We start from the raw sequence: 27,500 nt of genomic DNA on the forward strand, positions 1-27,500 counted from the left end.
GGCGGGGATGGCGATTCCTTGGTGGTTAAACCCGAGAATCCTTTTTCCATATATATATATATTTTTTTTTTTGGTGGTTGGGGGGATGGGGGTGGGGGTAGGGTGGGAAGGGGGACTAGGCTAAAATAGAGCAACAGGTTCCGCCCTATTTTTAGTGGCGCGGACGTCGATTCATCTGTGGTTAAACCCGACAATCCTTCTTTCCCATCTCTTTTTTTTTTTTCTTTCTTTCTTTTTTTTCGGGCCTGGGCTGGGAAAGGGCAATAGGTTGGCGGTCTGATTGGACTTGATTTGTAAAAACGATTTCTGTTTGAGCGTAATCTACTCAGTATTCATTCTGGTGTCTTTCAGGTCCTACTTTGTGACCCACTGCCTTTAACGCATGGCTCCTAATGTCCTATTGGAAGTTGCAATAACGCTTGTTTACAATATTAATTTATTTAGGAAGAAAGTTTAGGCTTCAGAGATGCTACCTCTTCGTTCTGTGCTTTGATTCTAGGGATGAAGTTGTTAGCCACATACTTATCCCCCAGAATGTTGAAAGTATCTTATACACCACTCATACTGTTATCAGATATAATTCTTAATAATAAAAATAATCGAGTAAGTTTATTTTTGTATTACTGGTTGGAAATTATCTCTTTAAAAGTAGCACTCTAAATATTCCTGAAAATAAGTACAAATTTTAACACCTTGGTAAGAAGTTCATACTCTTCAAGAAATAAATTCAGTGACTACTACTATGAGATTCAGGGTCTCTGTAACACGGTTTTTTGGACTTTGCTCCTTGTCAAAGCATCGGATGTAGCTGAAAGATGACATATGTATATTTTACAACCACACACAAATTTTGTCAGCATTATCAATAACCTAAACCCGATAGTTTTAATTTTTATATAGTAAAAATGATCTAGCCGACGCCATGGCCAATGATTACGAGCCAAGAGTCGAAAAACATTCATTACGTAAGCAAGGTAAACAAACACCTTTTGATGAAATGTTGCCCCGACCATCCACCAGACAGAAAATCCATCGGCTCTGAAACCCAAAGACTTTATGAATGGCGGAACGATACATAGATGTGGGTGGGGTATCAGTGCTAGCGTAGTAATACTACTGTAGCAGTAGTGCCGCAACAGTATAGCAGTAATATACATGAATTAAACGTTTAGACCAACTGCTGGGATCCTTGAGGATCATTTAGCACTTGTTACAACTACTCGAGAAATTAGTTTTTATAGCCAGAAGTTAAATTTTCTAATCCAACAATGCCCATGGTAACCTTCAGTGTTATCCTGAATTATAACGAGGCGAAAGTGGGTGGAGCCTCATGAAGTCACCATTCTGACGATAATTATTGGAGAAGGTTTAAAGCCAATATACGGTACCGGCTATTTTTTTTTTTCAGTAAATAGGTAGATAGCCAATAAATAAAAATTGCTTGACATTGGATATAGCAGTTATCAAATCAAGCTTGTCTACTATGTTTTTGGTAATTACCAACTATTCCCTACATCTTGTCAATCTGATTGTGACCTATAAAGTAGACTGTAATTTCTTTGGAAACTTATTTTGGGAGTTAGACTAATAGTCGAAGTGTTTTTGTATTCATTAACATATTTTGTTAGTTTGTTCATTATGACAATTATCAGTGGGGAGGTTCCAGAGTTCATAAAGGTGTACTGCTTTGCTTGCATTTAAATTTGTATGTCATTGTTGCCAGAGGTTTAGCCTTTGTTACGTATAGCCAATCATCCATCGAGAAAGAGGGAAGAAATGATGTCATAAGTTACGTAACGAGTGCGTTCGAAACCTTTTCTCTGAGTAAGTTGGCCCGTCTTCAAAAAAGGTCACTTTTACATTATAAGTACCAAATTTATTCAACCTACGTAGTGCAGAATACACTCAAAATTTATGTGTTGATATAATATGTATTCTGAATAAGCGTTATATTTATGAAATGCATAGATAAAAAGTTATTGCGAAAAAACCGTGTTATAGAGGCCCTGAATCTCATAGTAGCACCTTAAAACTACAAACATATCTTACAGAGAGAGAGAGAGAGAGAGAGAGAGAGAGAGAGAGATGACGAGAGAGAGAGAGAGAGAGAGAGAGAGAAGAGAGAGAGTTTTGCAGCACTAAGACTAACAATGGGTTGGTGGTTGTAGACTGAAAAAGAAAAACTTTTTTGAAAAAACAAGTTTAACCACTAACTTTGGTTCTAATTTTCAAAGAAGCATCACTGGGGCTTGCAACAAACCTAATCAGTCAGCTGAGGGTGGGTATGGGTAAAAATAAGGACTATAAGCCCACAGAGCAAAATTAAGTATAAATCCTAAAACTTTATGAGAAGCTCACAGATTTACGTAAAAAAACATGGCATCTTTGTAAACTAGGAAAAATACTCATTTCCGTTAACCGTATTGAGAGAGAGAGAGAGAGAGAGAGAGAGAGAGAGAGAGAGAGAGAGAGAGAGATCAAATTACCGTTCTTGGGCAGTGGTATATTTTCAGCCCCGTCCTCCGGATCTCCTCATTTATTCAGAAGCGTTTCCAAATTCCGGACACGAAACCGAATCCACTTAACTATTTATGCCGAAGAGGAGGCGAGCCCAGTGCACCTAAAGCACAACATTATTATTATTATTATTATAACCGTACAATTGGTTAGTGCCTTTACGAGGGATTTGTTCATGAACAGGATATAAACAATGGAATAAGATGGCAATGCAATTGTAGGTCAAAAGTCGCAGCAATGAATTTAATGCTAATAATCGCTTTTACATAAAGGCTAGTGTTGATGGCAAAGCTGATATAAGGATGTACGGATCTTGGTTGATAGTAATCCCAGCCAATTTCGTCTGGGTCACAGCTATAGTAGATTCACATCAGCCGTTCATTTGATGTCTAGGCCAGTCCCTTACGACGATCCTGATTGGCTGTTGATAAGCCAATGACAGGGCTGGAAGCTCTCAGTCTCTCTCGAGAGTTCACATACGTAGGATCTATGTTCCACCTCTCCTGAGGTATACGTCTTTCAGGAGAGGTGGAACATACCTCCTACCTATGTGAACTCTCGAGAGAGACTGAGAGTTTCCAGCCCTGTCATTGGCTTATCAACAGCCAATCAGGAGCGTCGTAAGGGACTGGCCTAGACGTCAAATGCGCGGTTGATGTGAATCTACTAATCTACTATAGTCCCCCTGTAAGACTTGAATTGTGAAATGAAACTAAAAATAAACTAAAAATAATCAAAACCAGACGTAGAGATACTAGATACTAAGTCATTCAACAATGGTCTATTGAATGCGAATCCACGTACCATAAAACATTACTCAGTACAATAAAGATGATGATATATCTCACTGCCATTCTGCAAGTATATGTATATATGTGCGTAGCATTTACCAATATTAGAAAAAAAAGCAAAAACATGAAAAATTTCTTTAAGCGAATTTTAGCAAAGATTCGATTCAGTTCGCTGTTGTCAAACGCCAGTCCGTATATTTAGACGCAGAAATCACCAATATTCGGAAATTAATGTTACGTCTAATAAGCAAAATGCTGCCTGGTCAAAAGTACGCCACCAATGGATTTCTAGGTCTCATTGTAACTCATTGTCTATCTTGCATCTGACCTCTAACGCCTGTTGCAAGTTTCAAAGCAGCGATTTTTCATGGATGAGGATGGCAGCTCCATGGAAGGAAGACTTTAGTGCAGGAGAGTTCGGTTTTCGCTGGTGAACACCCATCCAAGCACAGCCCAAAATCGAAAGACCTGCGGTTAAGCCCAACGTATCGAAGTCATTATCATTTAATTTGTTGAACGTTACGCGCGCAAATTGCACTAGAATAAGCACACAAACCCACGCAGGAAGCTATCCGCAAAATACTTATTCAATCTGATTTGATTCTCAAATGATAAATAAATATAACTTTGATGATGAATCACTACAACCTCGATGATTCCGGACAAAACATAACCCCGCGACCTTCTGTAAAACAATGTTTCGCTTTTGCAGAAACATTTCATTTTTCCCCCACGGACAAAAATATTCAGCCTCACATGCAAAAGGATGAAAGATTCGTGTTTGTTTTTTCCTTACGGATCAAAAGAGGACATTTGCTTTTTTAATTGTACGTAGGCAGATTCCCCAGTGAAACTGCCGTACAAAAGGAAGGTCATTGTCCTTATAAATACGACAGAACAAGACCAACAGAACTCATTAATTGTCGACGGAAATAAACACCAAAGAAATTTCGAGTTTAAAATAGATGAAGCAGCTCAGTCTCATTCATTAAGTCTGTTTGGTGAAAAAAAAAATTGACGCTTAAAATAGAAAACGAAGTTCAATGGAATTCTTCCTTCGAGGAAAACAACTAAAATTAAATCAAGGAAACTTATCCTGTATCAATAAAATCACACCAAGAAAAAAGTAATTTGAAGAAAGGAGCACCAAACTATAAATGCAAGACAGTGTAATGACTAAAATAAATTAAAAAAGCAAAAAATGTTTAAAAAATATTATTATCATTTCATTAGATGAAAGCTACTCACATGGAACAACCATACACAGGCCATTGACTTGAATGTCAAGCTTTCAAAGATTGTTGGTTTCAACCTCTCACAGCAGACCCCACACTGCAGCAGTAACTGATCATGATACAGAGCCACTGGTTTTTCATCGCCCTGGTGGAGGCGCTAACCCGCGACATATGAGCGGCAGACCAAAACGCTAGCCACCAAACCAGCGGATCAGTATACTTCACATGCGGGTCTTGCCTCGCCCAAAGGCTGCGCAGAAGTGGAATAAGGTGTTAAAAGTGAGTAATAGGCCTTGTGTAACCCTCCACACTCAGTCTGTATACATACCCGTGTTGGGATAACGCCAAAAATATGGCTTGCAAGGCTCACTGTAGGCAAAACAAGACGTTCTTTCTGCCTTCAATTTTTTATCTGTACTCTTCAATCTTTTCTCAGCTGTCCAATTTCATTCACTCTGCTTTGTTCTTGTTTCTGATCCTCGTTTGAAAGTTCAGAGATGAGCCTCAATGCTCCCGTTACTTGCTCTCGAATAAATATAACCATAAATGTAATCGTGCTCTGTATCTGAGAGTCCTCGATAACTATTGGAGGCAAATGCAGCGATACTCCTGACATGCCTGTCAGTCGCAATATAACGCTCATTGTAAAGAGTTCAGCTTACACTGACAGTCTGACAGTTTAAATTATGGCTCTGAAATTAAATTTCTGCTTATCACATTTCGATGAATGATATTATTATTAAATTCTTTTTTTGTCTATCACAGTCATCGTAATCGTCTGGGTGGTTTTTTAGTGGGGTTCCGGGTTGCATCCTGCCTCCTTAGGAGTCCATCACTTTTCTCACTATGTGTGATGTTTCTGGGAGCACACTCTTCTGCATGAGTCCTGGAGCTACTTCAGCATCTAGTTATTATTATTATTATTATTATTATTATTATTATTATTATTATTATTATTATTATTATTATTATTATTATTTCTTTGAAGTAAAAGTGAAATGATTGAAAAACATATGGCGAATCAAGAGGGTTCATTTATATAAAAAACTTATTGGCTACATTTTACTGTAACCAAGTAATGTTGTTGTTTAGTCTAATGGGCAAGATCATGCTCACAAGATTCAGCTCTCTCAGTCCCCACAAGAACCAAGTAAGCCAATTCCTCAGGAGAGAAAGGGGCAGAAGACAATTGTGTTCTCACCAGCTTACCTGTATCGTCAAAATGACTTTGGTATAAGAAATATTTGAGGTGACAAGTTTCCACCCGAAGACCCTATGGACAAAGGAACTTTCTCCCTAATGTAAGGGCCACTGGGTGTGACCACTGTAAGTCTAAACGTGACAGATTTTACATAAACTACTTTTGCTTTCGTCTACTGACAGCGTTTAGGGCATATTAAAGGGTCATGGTACGCGCCACTTCAGCGAAAGATGGAGGTTAAAAATTTGGGCACTGTAGGAGAAAACCCAAAGTGCCCCCGTTAACCTAGACAGTTAATTATGTGCCTGATGATTAGTAGACTGTTTTGGGTAGCAGGTAGAGTGCCTGGCAGAGGGCTAAAAGGGTAGCAGACTTATTCCAAATGACTTGTAGAGAATAGGAATGACAGCATTCCTACACAGGGAAAAAGGCATTTGTGTAAGTGTGAGTAAGAACGTATTTGTGTGTACTAGTATTTCCCTTCTGCAAGCACTCTGCAATCGCATGATCATGGATGATTTGATTCAAGAAACGTATTAAGGTGGATGTATAGTTTTTCTAAAACTTTTGCTTCCAGCACAAATTTTTAAATGTAACATTTTTCAAATACACAAAGTTCTTCCTTCTTTTGGAAATCCATAAGTCTGAGAGCTTCCTTAACTTCCCTGTTAAAAAGTTGACTGTAATGTAAGATGATACCGATATGATTGATAAATTGTTATTTTTATCTATTTATAGATAATTGATTCTTCATGTACATGGGGGATTTGCAAACATGGGCGTGATATAAGTATGATTAAAAAGAACGACATATACAACAGAAGATATTAATAGGTTTAATTCTCTCTCGACAGTTTTGGTCGGTATACGTTCCTTGCGAAACGCAGTACCTGAACACTGTTCAACTACTGATGGAACAAGTGGACGTCATCAAGAGGATGATTGCTGCAAGTCCTCAGGAGACGACTTTGGTCACCTCTCCGGAAGGTGAGTTTCCTTATTCAACACTCTTCATGTCTCTCTACAGGTATATTTTTGGACAATGATTCACTGAGTCGAGAAAATGCATCTTACGACGACGTCAGTTTTGGTCAGAGTTTTCGTTGAGTTTTCGCATTGTATCTTTCTGTAGGGTTTGTCTTGAGACAATTACTCTGTCTAAACGTTTTCCTTCGGTCAGTGTTCCACTGTAATGAGGCAGTGACTTTTGTTCTGATCAGTTCCAAGAAAGTAGGTAATATCCCTTTTTAAAGTTTTTTTTTTCTTGCGCCGAGACTACTCTATCTTTCTTTGCACGTTTTGATCTAGTTAATTCTTCATGAGATAGGGCGAGGTTTTTACAAGTCCTGCTTTCGTTAATGTTTCACAGAGCAGACATGATGTCTCTCTACGGCAGTGGTTCTCAAACTTTTTTGGCCCATGCACCCTTTCACCTTATGTCAGAATGTCATTCTCAGACCACCCCCTTTTTTAAAAAATTATCTGCCTCAAAAGTTGCATTCCAAGTAATATGGAGCAAAATACTAACACAAACACACAAGCTAGCGGAGAGATAGCCCAGCGTGACCTCTCATTAGTGCAGATCGATTCACACTGCGTTTTGTGTGGTCCTAGATCCAGTTTGAGCCTGTCAATCTGGGGTAACAATTCCGCCCCAGAAACTCTGAAATTCCCACAACCCCTCTACAGGGTTATTTTGTTCGTGGTCTACTAAGCTGGGATGTCTTTTCTCTGTGTTGGAATCTATTTTATTATACTTATTATTAATATCATCACGTTTTAAGAGGTCCACAATAATAATGAAAAAGGTTAACAGTTCGTGTATAATTAAAAAATATTATTATTATTATTATTTATAAGATGAACCCTATTCATACGGAACAAGCCCACAAGGTCCTCTGACTTGAAACTCAGGTTTGTAAAGAATAGAGTGTTCATTGCAAAGACGTAACTGAAGGTATTAGGAATACAGGAGGAAGAGATCAGTCATCATAACATAGAAAATAAAGTACCAAATCAATGAATAAATAAGTAAAAATGTTAGTAAAATATTAAAATACAAGGAGACATGTTTTAAGATAGTGTGCATTTTACTGTGTTTTTATAATGTTTCCTTCTACATGTTTTACGTCGCGTCGGTCAGCGTTGCACTGAATAGAGAATATGCTTGTTTAAGCTGATCAGATGATCGTCATTTATTCGTGTGTGTGTGTTTATTGAAACGCTATACACAAACACACACACACACATCGAGCTACAAATGTCCTTTAATATGTAATACGCTCTACCTCGGAAATTAATATATTTTCATATATGTTAAACGAAGGGAAATCTTTTTAGTCGATAAGAAATTCGTCGGCTCACGGGCGCGAACCATCGAACCTACAAATTCAGGACGCACAGTGAAGCATTCTAGACAACACAGCTACTATCGACTAAAGAATTCCACTTCGGTTAACATTTTTGAAAATATATTAATTCCGAGGTAGAGCGAATTAGATATAATGGACATTTGTAGCTCGATATATGTATGTGAATCCCGGTAATGTTATATGACATATATATATATATATATATATATATATATATATATATATATATGTTTTTTTTTTTTTTTTTTTTTTTTTTTTTTTCACGGAATACTTTGGGGCATGTTTAGTAGCAATGTAAAGGCTACACTTATCGCCTAGAATACTGAACGTCCTCCTCCACTCAAGTTTTCGGACACGTTCTTCATACGATATTCTTTGGGGATATCGGGTTACCGGAGAGAAAAACATGGAGAAAGTTAGGGAAAGAAGGTAATTCACTATGTCAGGCGACTCAGGCGACAAATACAAAGACAAGTACACATACAGGCGCAACCTCATATATTAGATATATATATAAAATATATATATGTATATAAATACACATACACACATATATATACGCATATACTGTATATGGTCGTGTGCGCACGTTTATGCATTTGTAATAGTCAAATCGTGTAAGTGACTTGCATGCATGCATGCATATATATATATATATATATATATATATATATATATATATATATATATATATATACAGGGTGTCCATAAACGTGCATGGAAAATTCCCAGTTGGAAAATTTCCAGCCGGAAGATTTTCAGGGAAGTCCCATTGAAAAAACTGTTAGTGAGGAATATTGCCATTGGCAAATTAAAGACTGAGCTCATTTTGACCAAAACTACCATTTCTCTTTTTATAAGTGCTTATTTTACTATTTGAAGTGACAAGATTATCAGTAATTGAGACTAACCATTTCTTTTTATAATTGCTATTTCAAACCAAAACTACAATTTCTGTTTATATTTATTATGTTTGAATTCAAATGTACTCGACGACTTACTTATAGAAAAAATGAGTTCAAGGCGTGAATTGGTACGAAAGAGATATACATTTCTTTATTCTCTCTACCCATAATGGCTTCTATTATAACAAGTGAGCGTAGTAAGGACATTCTTGGCGATATACGAAATGTCGATGAATAAAACTTTTCGTTTCAAATCTTAAGGTTTTTATTTAATAAAACCGCATTCCGTTTTTTATTTATTCTAAAGCACTATCATAACAAAACCCCATTCAGTTTTTTTTTATTTATTGTAAAGCACTATCAGGGTTTCGTCACTTAGGTTGGGCTTCAAATAATAAAATAAGACTTATAAGAAGAGAAATGGTAGTTTTGGTCCAAATGAAAAATCATATGAAAAGAGGAATCACTTTTTCTTTTCAGATTGAAATTGCCTTCATGTAGGTTAGATTTCCTGAGCTCAATCTTTTAATTTGCCAATGGCAATATTCCTCACTGGCAATTTTCTCAATGGCAGTTTTACCCACTGGCTATTTTCCGCCTGCCAATCTTCTGGCCGGAAATTTTATATATATATATATATATATATATATATATATATAATAAAATGTATATGTATGTATGTATATATGTATATATATCATATATATATATAATATATATGATATATATATATATCTAAATGTTAATAAATATGTATGTATGTATATTGTATGTATATATATATATATATATATATAATATATATATATATTAATATAAAATGTATATATAGGGTATGTTGTATATATATATGTATATATATATATATATATATATATATATATATATATATAATATAGATATATACATTGACGACAGTATTAATAGCCACAAATCAATCAATCAATCATATTTATTATATAGTATATCATATCATCCAATTTTACTTTCATCACAAAAGACAAAAAAACAGATTATCAGATAACCAAAATGGATCAAAGTCACTTTGAGCCACCTTTCCTACCTTTCTTACTTCCATAAGATTTAAAGATATTGGAGATATGCGTGGTGTATCCACGACGGATATCCTCTAAAACTACTCACAAATGGTTTGGGTATATTTCGACTTTTAAAGTCTATAACATCCTCCATATCGGACGCGAATCGTATTTCTCTCCTCTTAATATCTCTAAACAATTTCGTAGGGATGTTGGTGCTGGGGCCTACATTTTAAGGATGCTGTCAGTCCTATGTATCCACTTTCAAAGTATTTTCTATCTCTCTATATATATCTCTATGCGTCAGAGACCACAGTACCCGCGAAGGCAGGTTACCATCAAATCACAAAGAGGATCTCTCTTCTTTATCCTATCTACCTGTCTGTCTCTCTATATTTTTCTGTACGTCTATCTGACAGACCATCTACTAGCTCACGAATGGTGGACCGGTGGTCAGCCCCAAACCGAACGAGGAAATCCTGGGTACCAATTTTGATTTGAATAATAAATTGGGAACATTGCTGTTAGTTGACTTGTTTGTGGCAGATGATTTACTTTCATTATCTATGTAATTATTTTTATTCGTTATTTATTCATTTAGTAATTTATTTTTTCACTAATGATAACTGTATTCCTAATACCTTCAGTTACGCCACACACACACACACACAGAGAGAGAGAGAGAGAGAGAGAGAGAGAGAGAGAGAGAGAGAGAGAGACAGAGAGAGAGAGAGAGGTGGGCATGAAAGAAAAAGTAGAAAGGCAAGAATATCACCATTCAGTGTTCGTTAAAATGTGTCATTAAAATCGGGAAGGAATGACCTCGTCGAGGTAATCCTCACGGCCATTCGGATGACTCCTTTTATAAGATTTTCACTAGATGTTCATCCTCTCTCTCTCCCTCTAATGCCGTGTCCTGACATAAACAGGAAGAGTAAGATAAAGACTCAATCCAAAACACTGATCAACAGCTCGAGAATTATGAGAATCAGCGGCGTCACAGAACCTTCTGTATCGCCTATACCGAAAACAGATTCTAAAATAAGAACAATTAAATTCATTGGTGTTGGGTACACTTGATCAACTGATTTAATGAAGCCGAGACTGAATGGAAAAGAATGGAATGGAAAACAGAATATAGGCCAAAGGCCAAATAATGGGACCTATGAGGTCATTCTGTGCTAAAAGGCAAATTGAGAGTAGAAAGGTTAGAAAGGTGTAACAGAAGAAAAACCTGTCAGTTGCACTATGAAACTATCGTTAGGAGAGAGCGGCAAGTAAGTTGGAAGAACGAGATTATGAATGGAGGTGCAGTAAATGGAATGAGAAGGGTTGCAGCTAATGCCTACGGTGCACCGCGTGAGGTTCACCGTTATGTTTTGGAGCCGTTTCCCTTGAGCCCGCTTTCCACCTACAGCTCCGGCCGAGCCGTTTCGTGTCCAATTTGGCAACCCATTCCCTCAGGGCGCGTCCACACTGCAGTATAACATATTATAAAACATGTCAAAAATTCATTGCACACGCAGACACACACACACACACACACACATACACGCGCACACACTTATCGCCGCAATGAGGATGGAAAAAAGTCCAACGACTGGAAGCGTGGAACGAATTTTTGGAATACGGAGCAGTATCCGAAAGTCTCTCCTTGTAATTTTTAGCATTGTACAATAATATAAAAACACTAATGTGGCTTTTAATTGTCAATATTATAGCCTCGTTACGGAGGTTCCTAAGTTCATAAGAAGCAATGTCAGGACTGCCAGAAATTCGTTGACTTGTATTTGGTCTGTTTGTGTCATGTGTGTGCGATTAGCTGTCGACATGTTGATATCATTTTTTACTGTAGTGTGGATATACCCATAGGGTTTATCAACCACACCTTGTAGAGTCTACTGTACACAGTTCCTCACTATGTCTTTGAGACCTGTTCGCTTTTGGCTTGAGGTCTACCTACCGCGCCTAGTGGAAAGTTTAGTATATCTTAGTTTAACCAGACCACTGAGCTGATTATGGCTGGCCTGAAGGATTAGATATTTTTACGTGTCTAGGAACCAACTGGTCACCTAGCAACGGGACCTACAGCTTATTATTGTGGGATCCAAACCACATTATATCGAGAAATTAATTTCTAATCACCAGAAATAAAATCCTCTGATTCCACGTCGGCAGAGCGGGGCGCGAACTCTCGCTACCAAATCAGTAGGAGAGCACGCAACCCGCTCTCCTGGTGGAACAGTATCTAGTGCCACAAAGGGTATTGTCTTATAATGAACTGTTCCCACTGATGAAGGGGAGGGAATTCTACGTACAGTGTGCGTGCAGTATGCTGTCAGGTCCAGCAACAGTGATTAGTGTCTCTTGATTCTAATCCGTTTCCTCTGTTCTCTTTCAATTCGGCTGTCCGAGTTTCTCAACGGTGTCCCGCCCCAAATGATAAAAACAAACTGTATTGCTTTCTTTGCTCCCTCCTCACATTCCCCGTCCATGTTTTCTTTTAATTTAGTCTTTCGAAATCAGAAGGGACCTATTTCAGAGCCTGCTTTGAAACAGAAGCGTAAATTTCTATTTCTGTATATTTAATCTTCAGGAGTTTCCATTTGGCAATAGAAACACACTATGAAAAACAAAAATGATTTATTTCGCTGCTTGTCAAAAGTCTACGTTATCATTTATGTTCCAAACCTCAAATTTAAAGCATGAAAAGAAACAGAGACTAAAAACGCGTTCAAGATTAATGGCATGGGTTTCAGTATTCCTGATATTCATTTCTCTTTGCTTCCTCTTTTCAAAGTGGAATGTATATTTGGAACACTTTTAATACCACCGTAATTATAAGGAACGTGTTTTACTACACACACACACATTTATATATCTAAACATAATACGTGGCTCTAGGCGTCTTTCATTATGAGGTTAATAATTCCGTGCCTATCTCTGTGATGGTGACACACTGCAGCCGTATAGCTACCGGGTATATATATCATTCACCAGATAGGTCGCCAGAGGCACAACTGAGTTCACCAAAACTGGTCTGAAGAATTGCTTCTCACTCCGGGAATCGAACCCAAAATATCCGGTGGCCACAATACCCACCAGTATATAAAACAGGAAATAGCTGGGATGAAGTTGTCTGCACAGGGGGCTCATCCTTGATGCTGCATTTCAAGAATGGAAGTAATACTGACTGCTGTTGTACGTTTCTCTAGGGACTCCTTTTAGATTTATAAAGATGAATTCTTCTTTGCGAAAGAAAATACTAAAGTAAGGAATAAAATTGTTTTCATTCTTTTTCTTGTTTTGCCAACTTGGACCAGAGAGTTTTGTCAAGTCATCTATCCCGTCGGCCTTTATATCATGACATGATAGTTAATTGCTTCATTACGTTACTTAACAATGGTCCATCATATTAATTAACAAATTTCCATTGCATCAACTAACATAGTAATGATTTGGAACAGCGTATGGTACGAACCTTTGCCAATAAAGAGCTCACCTCTCCTCGTGACATGTCTGATTTGATTAATTAGATAATCATCTGTTTATTAATCACTTAGTGCGACTGCCACTCACTGACAAGCAAAGGAACAGTTAATCAAAGAATGGGAAAAGCAACAAAGATATAATTAATTAACTGTCCTTGCCCCGGATGTTAATTATCTAATTACACCTTGTTAATATGACTGATGTCTTTAGGGTGATTTATGAATTCTAGGATGGCTAATCTCTTCAGGGGGATTAATATATTTGAGGGGATTAATGTTTCCAATCACGATAAAGGTTATTTCCATTTCGATATTAATTTTCCAGGAAATTCCCAGATTAGTAATGCGGTTATGTGTACTCGCTTTCGTCTGTTGCCTCAGACGGTATTAAAAGCAATTCCCAGGAGTCAATAGGATGTTTGCGTTGCGTAACTGACGCGTGTTTATAAATAGTTTACTCCTATTAATATCTTAATAGGATAAGGAAATTTGCTTGGGTAAGTTCTCCGCTACTTTTCACATCCAGAACAGCTCGAATTGGTCGTCGATGAGACGTTAAGTACCCTCAAAGACACATGCAAATGAAGTTTTATTTTCATTAATCTCTCTAATTAAAACATGGATTTGTTTTAGTCAATTCTCTTCATGCTCTTGGATTCGTTTTTTTCATTAGTTATGTAAGCGCTGTATGCTATAGCTAACACGTGGACTTTTGTGTGTGTGTGTGTTTCTTTGTCAATCTTTCACTGACACGTGGAAAATTTATCTTTTATCTGAGTTATGCTTGATGACACCAAGCACCTTCAAGTAGTTCATTCATTTGGTTGATTTTAAATTATGACGAACTCTTCATTATACTTATCATCTATTATCGTTATCATATAATTGGCTTTCATATTATTATTATTATTATTATTATTATTATTATTATTATTATTATTATTATTATTATTATTATTATTATTATCATTATTATTATTATTATTATATTTCAACAAATTCATTGGTTCGAATGATGCGCCGCCAATACACGAAAGGCAAAAATTGGAACGGGACAAAATTAAAGAAGTTGGACAGCTATGTTGGACAGCAACGGGGCCATATGTGTTGCCAACATGCAGGACAAACACACAACTGCTTTTGATCTCTTAATTTTTCTCTGCGTGTAACATATCTGGTAATGAACTCTGCGTTTCACTATCTCAAAATCCTGAACAAGTAAATGCAGTCGGCAGTAATGTGCTTGATATGCAACAAGTGCGAATGGAAAGGAATCTAGAGTTTAGGGAAAAGGCCAAGCACTGGGACATATGAGGTCACTCAACGCTGGAAAGGAAATTGAGAGTAGGTAGGGTTGAAAGGCGTAACAGGATAATTGATAAAGGAGGTTGCATAGCCCTACCACCCACCCTACGGGAATTACAAGTAAGAAGCAATTGCAAATGAGTTAAATATTCCTGTCATTTTTTGATAGGACAGTTACACTAATAATACAGTACCATACAGCTGTTAAGTTCCAAAAAGCCTTGCATCACAACAGCCTATTTTAATGTCTTATTTAATTCAATACAATTCGTCTCAGTTCTTTGAAAATACTTTTGGAAGCCAATCTCAAAATTTTGTTCATTACTGAACTCGTTAACAGGGCCATAGTGTTTGCACTAAATTAAGGATCTGTGTTACCACCTTTTTGAAAATCCTTTTATTTATAACACTTATGAAGTGACTTCCGGTCTTAAAATATTTCAAGAATTTTGTTTTATTTGTTGTACTTTTTTATTGATATTAAATTTTCATTTATTTAATCAAAATTAGTTTTCTGTCTAAAGAATTTAATCATCACTTTTCAAGAGTTATATTTTAAAGGTAACTAATGCTAATTTCTTCTCTGATTAAATTCTTGGTGAACATAGATGTTTTAACATTTGGTAAACTATACTCTGTTTTTTTTTTTTCATCTGTCCAACCACCTGTGGTGTTTTTGTATGGTAACACTGCGTCCCGGGCTTTAGATAGTTACGCTAATTGTAAGTTTTAGGTAAATAAAAGGATATCTGGGTGTACATTTGTAACTGAAAAGTGTTTTAATAACTTACTGTATGCGAATTACACCGTTAATATTCGAAATAGGATATTATTATAATAGTTGAATGTAAGCTGAATGTAATTATCTAAAGCCCGGGACGCAGTGTTACCATACAAAAACACCACAGGTGGATGGACAGATGAAAAAAAACAGAGTATAGTGCTCCATTTGTCAATAAACCTCTTTGATTTGCGAATTCCCTTATCACTTTGAATGTTTCTCATGAATGCTCTTTTTTTTTTATTCTTTCCGATTTTTCCAATTCTTTATTTTTCCAAGAAAATTTAACGTCTAAATTCCTAAAAAGTATTTTCATATTTAAAAAATCTTCTAATATAATTGGTGTTCGTTGATGAAAACCTCAAAGAACACGGACATTTGTTTTCAAATTTTACTTTTCATTTAGGAAAAAAAAAATTCATCCTTTCAGGCAAATTACTTTTGCATAATTTGAAATGTATCTCACGCAACGGTGACACTTCATGTATCAATTTCTAAGATACATAATTGATGTTTTTCCAGGTATCGAAACCGAATTCAAGAGAGGCAGAGTATCCAGCCTACTGGGCGTAGAGGGAGGTCACAGCCTTGCAAGCAGCATGGGCGTAGTTAGAGCCCTCTACGATTTGGGCGTGCGATATATTACACTCACGCATAAATGCCATACTCCGTGGTAGGTTGTACAATAATTTATATATTTATATATATAATATATATATATTAATATATATTATATATAAATGTAAATATATCACATCACCATAGGTGAATAATAAGAGACTGGGCGTAGGTCCTGACCGGTTTCGACTTTTATTTCCAAGTCATTAACGAAGGACTGATCTAATCGGTGTAGTAGGTCAGTCCTTTGTTAATGACTTGAAAATAGAGTGGAAACCGGTCAAGACCTACACTTAGTCTCTTAATTTAAAACCTTTGTTGAACTGTAATCAACAAATCACGTGTTAGTACAGTGATATATATCTGTATATGTAACATATGTAATGTATATATATGCGTAACTCAACAAATGAAATAAGACACTACCTTTTCTCTTCCTCCAAAGGGCAGAGTGTTCCGAAAGCGGCAGCTCGGAGGCGAACGCCAAAGGCTTGACTCCCTTCGGTCAGGTAAGACGAGAATTTTCCTTTCTACAAGCTCCAAAAATCATTCAAGGTTGTACACCCTGATATCTAGGTGCAAATCCCAGTTGAACGGGCAAACCATTTTCCTTTCGTAGCCCAGGCCCGAAGACGATAAGAAAAAGAGAATAGGAGGACGAATGGCAAAGGTCCACCGTGCAGGAAGCGAGAGATGTTTAGCTTCCTGAGGGGGAAAGGTTATGAAATTCAGGAAAAATAGAAGAATGCATAAAACTATATAGATTTTTGACATTATGCCAAACACTGGGGCAACTAAGGCCATTCAGCGCTGAAACGGATATTGATAGTAAAAGGTTTGAAAGGTGTTACAGGAGGAAAACCTCAAAGCAGTTGCACTAGGAAACAACTGTTAGGAGAGGGTGGACAGTAAGATGGAAGAAAGAGATTATGAACGGAGGTACAGTAAAAGGAATGAAAGTAGCTGCAGCTATGGGCAGAAGGGACGCTGCAAGGAACCTTAAGTAATGCCTACATTGCACCGAATGAGGTGCACTGACGGCACTATCCTTCCTACGGGGAAATATTACAGAACGTTATTAAATGAATTAATCGATCAATCAAAGCCGTGTCAGCATCATGACAGAAATGAATGCTAAGTTGCTTAAAGAAGCTGTTCAGGTGTTGTCAGGTGTTTTTGGACAAGAAATGGCGTTTTCATTACAAAGTGACCGCAAGTGTATAAAAGACGCCATTCGCCCACAGGCTCCGCGACAATCGGCCTGGGATGTGCGCATGGGTCTGGCTACCTCATCCCAAAAACGAATCCTCAGGGACTGAAAATAGATATTAGAATCTGGAATGCGTGATGACGAGTTAGAATGAGGCTGGGGAGTAAATACATAATGATTCTAAGGACCTCAGGGCGACATTTTCCTCAGTGAGGCGCGGTGGATTTCAAAGTTCAGATCTATTTCCGCTCATGTATTGCATAGAAGTGCACCATTCGGTCCTTCCCGATATCAAACAATGGCTTTGTTCTGGTTATTATTAAATGCGAATCTTGTTTACCTGCTCATTAAGGCCGCCAGAGGCGCGATGACGGCAGCCTTTGTCTTCCCTTTGTGTGATCGTTACCTGCGATTTTTGCTTGTTCTCCGAAGCAAGGAGAGATGAAAATGAGATGGACGTGGAAATGGGATTGATTTATTGATTGGTATAGATTAAATTGGAGGCGACAAATTACAAAAGCCGTCGACGAAGGGATGGAATTATCTGTGCGTTCAATAATTAAGATATTCGTTTCTCTTGCATGGTTCCATATTCTGAAGGCTTTCATTATATTGCAGTGCACTTTGACGCTCTCTGTGAGTAATACTATCGATACCAATATGCTAGCAAGAAATTTCGAAATATACATTTGATAAAATGCGATCTGTGTTCCGATTTCAAAAACGTTTTAATCTGATATAAAGTCTAATCAGGAAATGGTAATCTCTGGGTACATCTACAATTTGAAATATTGGGTGGATTGAGATCCTATATATAGAGACAGGCATAATTATATATGCATATGTATATATATGTATATATATATATATATATATATATATATATATATATATATATATTATACACACATACACACAATTTAAAAAGCACAAGTTTTCAAAGGCGCAGTCTTCTTCATCAGGTACTTGATGGTGAAGGCTATGTCTTCGAAAGCTTGTAATTTGCAAATTAAAGTATCTAGAATCTAAACCATCCCGTCTCATTGACGTGTAATGGGAGTATATACACCCAGGGAAGTAATGCAGTTATTTTGTATATATATATATATATATATATATATATATATATATATATATATATATGTATATATATATATATATTTCATGCAAATTCGAGAAACAGTGTATATTTTACGGAACGCGCCAGTTACGGAATTCGTTTTCCAGCAATGAAGGAATGGCTGCTCATCAAGGCCACGCCCTATGATGATATGCAAGCCAACGGCAATCGCTCACACAGGTCTTCGGCAAGATCTATAGGGACCTGCAGTTGCCTTTAATATTTATGTTATCAAACACTGCAAAACAAATTTCATTTGATGTTACTATTCAGGTTGAAGCCTTTGTCTAGCAACCGGAATACATTTGAAATACAATATCCGTATGGTCCTTTTGATGTTTTATACATGAGATAGACATTGACAGTTTGATGTTATCTTTTAAGTGGTTCCGGGTTACTTGCTAAACAATAGAAACAGGTCAGCGAATCCAAGGGAACGTCTTTGCTATGCAAACAATTTTATAAGCGAAATTACTTGTAACAGCTCAGTGCTTGCAAGCAATATTTGTTCCCGGATGTCACTGCCATGTGTTGATTTATTATTATTATTATTATTATTATTATTATTATTATTATTATTATTATTATTATTATTAATTTATTTATTATTAATTATTATTATTTATTTATTATTATTATCGAAGATGACGGAAGGCTGTGCACTTGAACGGTAAATTTAACGCACTACAAAATGCATGTTCATATCTAAACCGCAGAACCAACTTAGACGGCAAATATTAAAAAGACTATAAGTCCATATCAACTAAAAACTTAGAAGACTACAAACCTGAGAAATATTTAAATAAATAAAAAGACAAATAAAAGCAAACCTTTCCGGTTCCTCGCCAAGTCTTCAGAGTGAAGTTGCTAGCTCAGTATCGTTCTTCCTCGATCCCATCAGATGCTTTTGCTCATTTGTAACTGGTTGGACTTGTGGGCAGTAGACCTTAGACCTAAGACGATTCATGGACTTTGCAAACGCGAGTCGAGCACGGCACAACTCATCCCTGTCGACTACTTTGTCATAAAATCTCTTTGGTGCGGTCGTCAGATCCTTCTATTTTCAATGTAGCACGAAAGGCCGTGTGCTTGAGAATATCATAAAATCCACGTAAGAACATGCTGCCCGAATCCGCCCAGCATTACTCAGTTTTGTAAATAAAGGTCTGCAAACTACGAAAGTACTTGTTCTAAGTCCCGGGTTTCCCTCGCGCCTTCTTACGTGGATTCTATGAGATCCTATATATATATATATATATATACATATACATATAAGTATGAGGGCGAATGAAAAACTGGACTTCGAACAAGTACTCTCGTGGTATATTCTACATTTTGAAGTTCACACTAAGTAAAAACATAGTTTACAGAGCTTTATATACAAAATTAGTAGTGGTGGGCTAAGTTAGTTTCTTGATTTGGGCAGCATGTTCTCCAGACAGCAAGGACGGGGAAAGAGGATCAAGAGATAATCCAGGCCGGAGGTTAAAATTCCTGGTGCAAGTGGCTTCAATGAATACATTTTCCAGAAGATTTCTATTCTCATAGTCGTTGGCCTTGCAGATTATAGATGACTTATCCCAGTTAATTGCGTGACCTGTCTTAAGCCAATGATTTGAAATGCCATTGTTTGTTAGGCCACTTGAAAGAGTATATTTGTATTAGGAAAAGAAGTGAAGAAAGCCAAGAATTTTTACCTCCTTTCTGTTTGGAGAACATGACGCCCGAAGCAAAAAACTGTAATTCCGCCCACCACTACTTAATTTTGTATATAAAGTTCTGTAAACTATATTTTTACTTAGTGTGAACTTGAAAATGCAGAATATACTACGAAAGTACATGTTCCAAGTCCCGTTTTTCACTCGCATTCTTACGCGGATTTCATGATATTCTCAAGCACGTGGACTTTCGTGCTGCATTGAATACACACACACACACACACACACACACACACACACACACACACACACACACATATATATATATAATATATATATATATATATATATATATATATATATATATGTGTGTTGTGTGTGTGTGTGTGTGTGTGTGTGTGTGTGTCACAAAAGGTACACGAGAATTTAGAATACCCAAATATTACACTATGATGTGTGAATAAACGTGACAGCGCTTGATACTTATCTTCTGTTTACAATTTTCTTTCTGTGATTTAATTAACCATATTGAGTTATTTTAATCGTCAGTGCAATCTGCTTCGCTCTGATCGGAAGTTTTCAAATTCTTTCTGAATGCCATGTAAAAAAAATTGCCCTTTTTTTTTCGAGAGAGAGAGAGAGGAGAGAGAGAGAGAGAGATAGAGAGAGAAGAGGAGAGAGAGAGAGAATGAGAGAGAGAGATGGAAACATAGGGAGGATCGATACTCTGATATTTGATTAAAAAATCCAATGTTAGAGAGGATGAGTGAGATATGTATAAATAATAAGAATATAGATACAGGGACATAAAGGTACTGTGTGTGTGTGTGTGTGTGTGAGAGAGAGAGAGAGAGAGAGAGAGAGAGAGAGAGAGAGAGAGAGAGATGGTAATAACTTGCCTTTAACTGCGTCGTTCACTCAGTAGTAAATCTCTGGAATTTTACTAATTTGCCTCCAGTTTGCATCTAAAACAACTCCGTCGCAAAATTAAGAGGATTTAGCGCGATAACACTTGCATTCACACAGAGTTTCTGCACAAAACACCCGTTTGGTCTTCTATTTCTGAGGACAATTAGATTTTGATGGTAATGAGCACGATGGCAGTTCCCAGAGGAAGAGTGCAACGTTAATGACACTACCCTGAAATAAACATTAGACTGCGGGGATTTATAAACTGGACCTGATAAATTTCGAGCGGAAAATTAGAGATGATGAATTTACGCACCTGATCATTCTTTTTCTTCTTACTATTGCTCAGAATATGAAACCTATTCATATGGAACAAGCCACATTACCCACTGCCTTGGTTTTTAAGCGTCCAAAGAAAATGGTGTCCATTAGGAAGAAGTAAGACGAGGTCAAGGGAAATACAGATAGAAGAGAACCCCACTTATTAAAAATGGAAAGAAGCTAACTAATCATTTAACTAATAGATAAAAAACGTATAAAAACGTATTTGAAATTCTCCATTTTTCCGTAAGTGACGTGAATATTTTCTTAGGCCAATTATCATTTACTAGTTAAACAATACCGTAAAAATTACGGCAATACAGAAGGGGCTGGGGGTGGGATGTTCCAACCTCAAGGTCTTGATGTATTGTCAATATATCTTCATTCCGCATCCTCAGCGGTGAGAGAGGGCATCCCCGGTCTGGAAGACCACAAATCCAGACATGGCGTCCATTATCCACATAATATCTTTCCTGTATGAGAAAAAAATTAATGTATGGATACAATTCCCTCATGGGTCTGTCAGTTTCCTACCGAGTGGTTTTCGCGCTCGGCTGCCAATCCGGTGGTCCGAAGTTCGAATCCCGGCTCGGCCATCGCGGAATCAGAGGAATTTATTTTTGGTGATAGAAATTCATTTCTCGATCTAGTGTGGTTCGGATCCCACAATAAGCTGTAGGTCCCGTTGCTAGATGACCAATTGGTTCCTAGCCATGTCAAAATATCTAATCCTTCGGGCCAGCCCTAGGAGAGCTGTTAGGCACCTCAGTGGTCTGGTATAGCCAAGATATACTTTTGGCAAAAAGGGAGATACTGCAGGGTACGATCCTCGAGAGTAAGGTTTGTAGGCTCTTATCCATACAATACATTAGACTACAATGGTCATTCTCAGAGCGGTCTTTAGGCAGCAGAAAGATCCAGGGGCCAGCGATGACATGGGACGGAAGAAGGAGAGCGGGATGGCGTTAAAATAGAGGACGGTATCCAATCCATACATCCAAGCACTTCCATCCGATTTAAACTGCGACGGCACCACGACAATGGATGAAATGTGAGGAGTTTAATGTGTGAAATACCGTTAGATTAACCGTTATTTTGAACTTGCAACAGACGTAATCCTGAGGAAAAGGTGAGTGTGTTCGGATGTGTGTGCGTCGGGTGCGTGGTAGATGGTTATACAGGTTAAGTATATCTTAGGTTAACCAGACCACTGAGCTGATTAACAGCTCTCCTAGGGCTGGCCCGAAGGATTGAATATTTTTACGTGGCTAGGAGCCAATTGGTCACCTAGCAACGGGACCTACAACTTATTGTGGAATCCGAACCGCATTGCATCGAGAAATGAATTTCTATCCGCGTTGGCCGAGCCGGGAATCGAACATCGGACCACCGGATTGGTAGCCGAGCGCGAAACTCTCGTTCAACGAGGAACTAGGGGGGGCGGGGTACACATGTGTGGTAGACAGAGTAGCATAGACGAGGCAACCTGAACAAGTTGGGAATCTCTGGACTAAAGTGTCGCCTAATTCACAGACAATGGGGTTTTGAGTTTTATCCAGACACGATGAAGAAGAGTTGAACCCCGAAACATAAAAGACCGCAAAAGAATTCAGAAGTTCTCAGAACGAAAGAAAGACGAAGATATACACTTGGATTAAAGAGGAACTGTATTGTGAGGTTTTATCTAAGAGAAAACGGACGTTTTGCATGATTTTCATTAATACATTTATTCATAATAAAAAAAAAATTAAAAAAACGTGCGCGCACGCACGCACGCACACACCAAATTTAATTCGGCTTAATTCAGACCATTTTATGATGCCCTTAATGTATGCTATATAACTAAATACTAAACATAGAAAGGAAATCGGGGCCTATTAATAAAAATGAGTTATAAAATATTTCTGAAACGATGCATGAAATATACGTAGTTAACTTGTATTGTAGAAAGTAACTGAGCACAATATGTAAAGAAATGAATTTTAATGTATGCACTGGAGGTCATTTTGAAATGTTACACTGTGATTTTAGAACCCAAAACATAAATGGAGAAAGGGAGGGAGAAAGATTTACTTGCAATCATTAGAGGTAAAATTCGCAATAATCACCCAAAGTGTTTAAAGATTACTTTGGATTAACTGATGGACTTTCCTCGTCTCCCGAAAACCAATAATGGAAAAAATGAGGGAAGAGCATTAGGCCAAAAATCGTTGATTTTATTTCGTGGTCCCTCAGCATCAGTTCGGTGCAAAGCTCTGGTCCTCTGCATAAAGAGGCAACACATCCACTTCAATGAAGATCACAGAGAGAATAGCGAGGTTAACTGATTGGTTTGTATTAATACAGCGTTGCGTCGATAAAGGTGCTTCGTCACACGTCATTTTCCGATAAGGGAAGACCGTATTATAAAAAGGTGGACTTAGTAAGCTTTCGAAACATGGTCTGTAAAACATGTTTAAGAAAACTGTGCAGGGGAATCCTTTATACGTATGTATGTAAGTGTAAGTATACATATATATATATATATATATATATATATATATATATATATATATATATATATATATATATATATATATGCAATGGAAGAGTCGGAGACCAACAATGAGTATCACAACCAGAGATCGAATGGACAGGATATAGATGTGTTGCCACTGGTCTCTGAGATTTATATTTCTACGTCATCAGGCAATCTACAATGTAATATTTATGCTACGATTTGAAGTTAAATAAAGTAAAACAAAATACAGTATACACATGATATAGTAAAATACATCGGCAGCAAAATTTTAAAATATAGATGCAGATAGAAATAATAAGATGTCAAAAATCAGTAGGAATTAAAACTCAGTAGTAATTAAATGGGGAGACAGTTTCTGGAAGTTAAAAAAAAAAAGTATTCAACAGACCTTTCATTATTGTAAAGAGATGGTTTGTCTCTTAGGGTATATAGAGACTCGACCACTTCTAGCTCCATTTCGTTATGCTTAAAGGTAAAGACTGGAAAAGGATCTATACATTTATAGGAAGGTTAGCTTCATTTTTGACGAATGGCCCGTTCAACAGTGGTTTGCCTTATGGCCTTTTCGTCCCAACAAGTTTTTTAAAGCCTTTATTTCACTGATTTTTAATGTAATATAACATACATTGCCTTATGGCGGAGAAATTTAAATATCGGAAAATAGTCGAAACAATTTAAATTGCTGTTCATTCGAACGCTGGTTTAATACATACGTATTATATACAAACGCACACATCCATCCATCCATATATACACACACATTATGTAAATAAATTCTTCTGTTAAAACAGGATGCGTCTGAAGTATAAAAGACCCATTAAAACACTCTGGTTTGTAGGCTTTAAACCAGAGAGTTTTAATGGGCCTATTATACTTGACATACACATACACATACATCATACATATATATATATATATATATATATATATATATATATATATATATATATATATGATGAATATTATCACATGGCCTTGTCGGTTTAGGCGTCACTGAAGTCCTGAGGACGAAGTTATTACAACTGAAAAATTCCCCTTCGGTTAACATATATAAAAATACATAAATTCCGAGATAGAGCGAATTGGATATTAAAGGGACATTTGTAGGTTATTGCACACACACACACACACACACACACACACACACATATATATATATATATATATATATATATATATATATATATATATATATATATATATTCGCATTTACAGTGATATGCATATACCTGTTCTTTCTACGAATAACTCTCTCAAATTTCACTTACCGTTCAGTTTCTCTAAAATGTTTTATGTTACCGATTGGCTATTTGCCCTTAATTGCAACTTATAACCTTCAATCTTTCGTGAGGTTCCTTTGACATTTTATGCCACCACCACTCTTCCTTTCGCCTTTCTATTGCTGTTGTCCCCTGGACCTGGTTAGTTAAAGGCATAGTGTTGGTCGTCCCTTTCATATATACATATATATATATATATAATATATATATATATATATATATATATATATGTATATAGATATATATATATATATATATATGTATATATATATATATATAGTATATATATATTATATATATATATATATATATATAATAGTACTACCAATGAATGAGATTAAAATCGTTTCGTCGTGCATAACTGGTCATTACCATGTCTTAAGAGACCAATTTCATTAATACGGAATGTGTGCAGATAAAATCTGAGATAGCGCACTTAGAACATAGTGAAATCGAAACAAGTTTACATGTGTTTTCAAAAACATTAATTCGAACAGTAAAAGAAATGTGCTCATTCAGATCTGAATACAGCAATTTTCATTCCAATAATCCGGCATTTTAATTCCACTAATTAGTATTAATCTCTAATTTTCTAAAACGTGCCTTTCGCCCTTCAAGGAAAAGAGGAAGTAGAATAATGCATTCTGTCTCAAAGCGCTTTCTCTAACTGCCAACGATTTTCGCCTCACTCATAATTTCTCACAAGCTCTGACTTCCCGACGACCATTGCCCTAAACTCAATTCTTTTTGGCATCTAGAGGCCCCTGTGTTGCTCCTAATTCCTCTCACATTCTGCGAGTACTCATCTCATCCTCAGTTCCTAAAATTCTCTCTTACTTAAGATACCCTCAAAGTTTTCACTTTCACAAGACCATTCACTGACTCACTCTTAATCCAAGCTCTGTCTCGCTTCCAGATGACCATTGATTCACTCAAAAAGTCCCTCCCACTGTCTCTCTTATTGTCAGATGGTCGGGTTGCTTTCTGTTTTTCATTTCTTCCTTGCATTTGTATTCAATCATCAAGGTTCCTTACTTTCGCTTCCATAAGAATGTGCACTCATCTCAGTTCCTCCTACTTTCAGTTCCCATATCCAGATCATCGACTATCTTTCGCTAGCAAAAAGCAATGATCTTAACATTCAATTCTCCTGATTATTCCGTACTTCCAGAGGACATTCTGGTAATTTGAAAATACTTTGACTCTTATTCACCCAAAAATGACATAAAAAAACAGTAATTTCACCTTCTACCTCAATTCCAAAGGTTTATCGATTCATCTTCATTTCCTCCCAATCTTTATCACTTCCGGGAGACCATCGACTCAACCTTGCTTTATCCTACTCTCTTTCAATTCAGAAGACCACCGACTTTCCATCAATTCCTCTCAGTTTCAGAACATAGGCTCGCTTACTCACTTGTAATTCCTCACAGTCTCTCTCAGTTCCGGAAGACCAAAGACCTACTTCAAATTCCTTTCAGTCTGTTTCACTTCCAGAAAAGTTCCGCTATCTCTCATTTCTACCAGCTTCTCGATTCTTGAGGCATAGAGGACACTCGATTCCTCTTTATCTCCCTGTTCCTTAAATCCAGGATATCGTCAGTCCACTATCAAGTCCTCCTACTCTCTCTCATTTCCAGGAGACAAAAGACTTACTCACATTTCCTCCCAGTTCCTCTCAGACTCATTTTCAATTCCTCCCAATTTCCAGAAGACAACAGACTTATTTGCAATTCCTCCCACTATCTCTCATTTCCAGAAGACAATATGAACAGGCTTACTCACAATGCCTCCCACTCTCTCACATTTCCAGAGGACAACAGACCTACTTTTAATTCCTACCTATATCTCTCATTTCCAGAAGACAACAGACTTACTTACAATTCCTCCCACTCTCTTTTATTTCTAGACGATAACAGACTTACTAGAAATTACTCCCACTCTCTCGCATTTCCAGGAGAACACAGACTTACTTGCAATTCATCCCACTATCTCTCATTTCCAGATGGCAACAGACTTACCTGCAATTCCTTTTATTGTCTCCCATTTCCAGAAGACCACAGAATTACTTGCAATTCCTCCAACTTTCTCATTTCCAGAAGACCACACACTTACTTGTAATTCCCCCACTCTCTCTCAGTTCCATAAAACAACAGACTTACTTACACAGTTCCACCTACTTCTCTCTTCCAGCAAACCATGAACACTCAATTCCACTGATTATAGCT

At 37.0% G+C, this 27,500-nt stretch overlaps 1 protein-coding gene across 2 annotated transcripts in view; it reads left to right on the forward strand.

Moving 5' to 3' along the window:
• The window catches only part of LOC135195814 (dipeptidase 1-like), a 154,945-nt gene that overhangs the window by 93,831 nt on the left and 33,614 nt on the right, over positions 1 to 27,500 (forward strand). For both annotated transcript variants that reach the window (XM_064222299.1, XM_064222300.1), the window contains 3 exons: positions 6,599 to 6,731; positions 16,158 to 16,308; positions 16,699 to 16,762. In XM_064222299.1, coding sequence (XP_064078369.1) covers positions 6,599 to 6,731; positions 16,158 to 16,308; positions 16,699 to 16,762 — 348 coding nt within the window. The remainder of the gene's footprint in view (positions 1 to 6,598; positions 6,732 to 16,157; positions 16,309 to 16,698; positions 16,763 to 27,500) is intronic.

This window comes from Macrobrachium nipponense, chromosome 16 (assembly GCF_015104395.2).
Source record: "Macrobrachium nipponense isolate FS-2020 chromosome 16, ASM1510439v2, whole genome shotgun sequence".
Taxonomy (NCBI): domain Eukaryota; kingdom Metazoa; phylum Arthropoda; class Malacostraca; order Decapoda; family Palaemonidae; genus Macrobrachium; species Macrobrachium nipponense.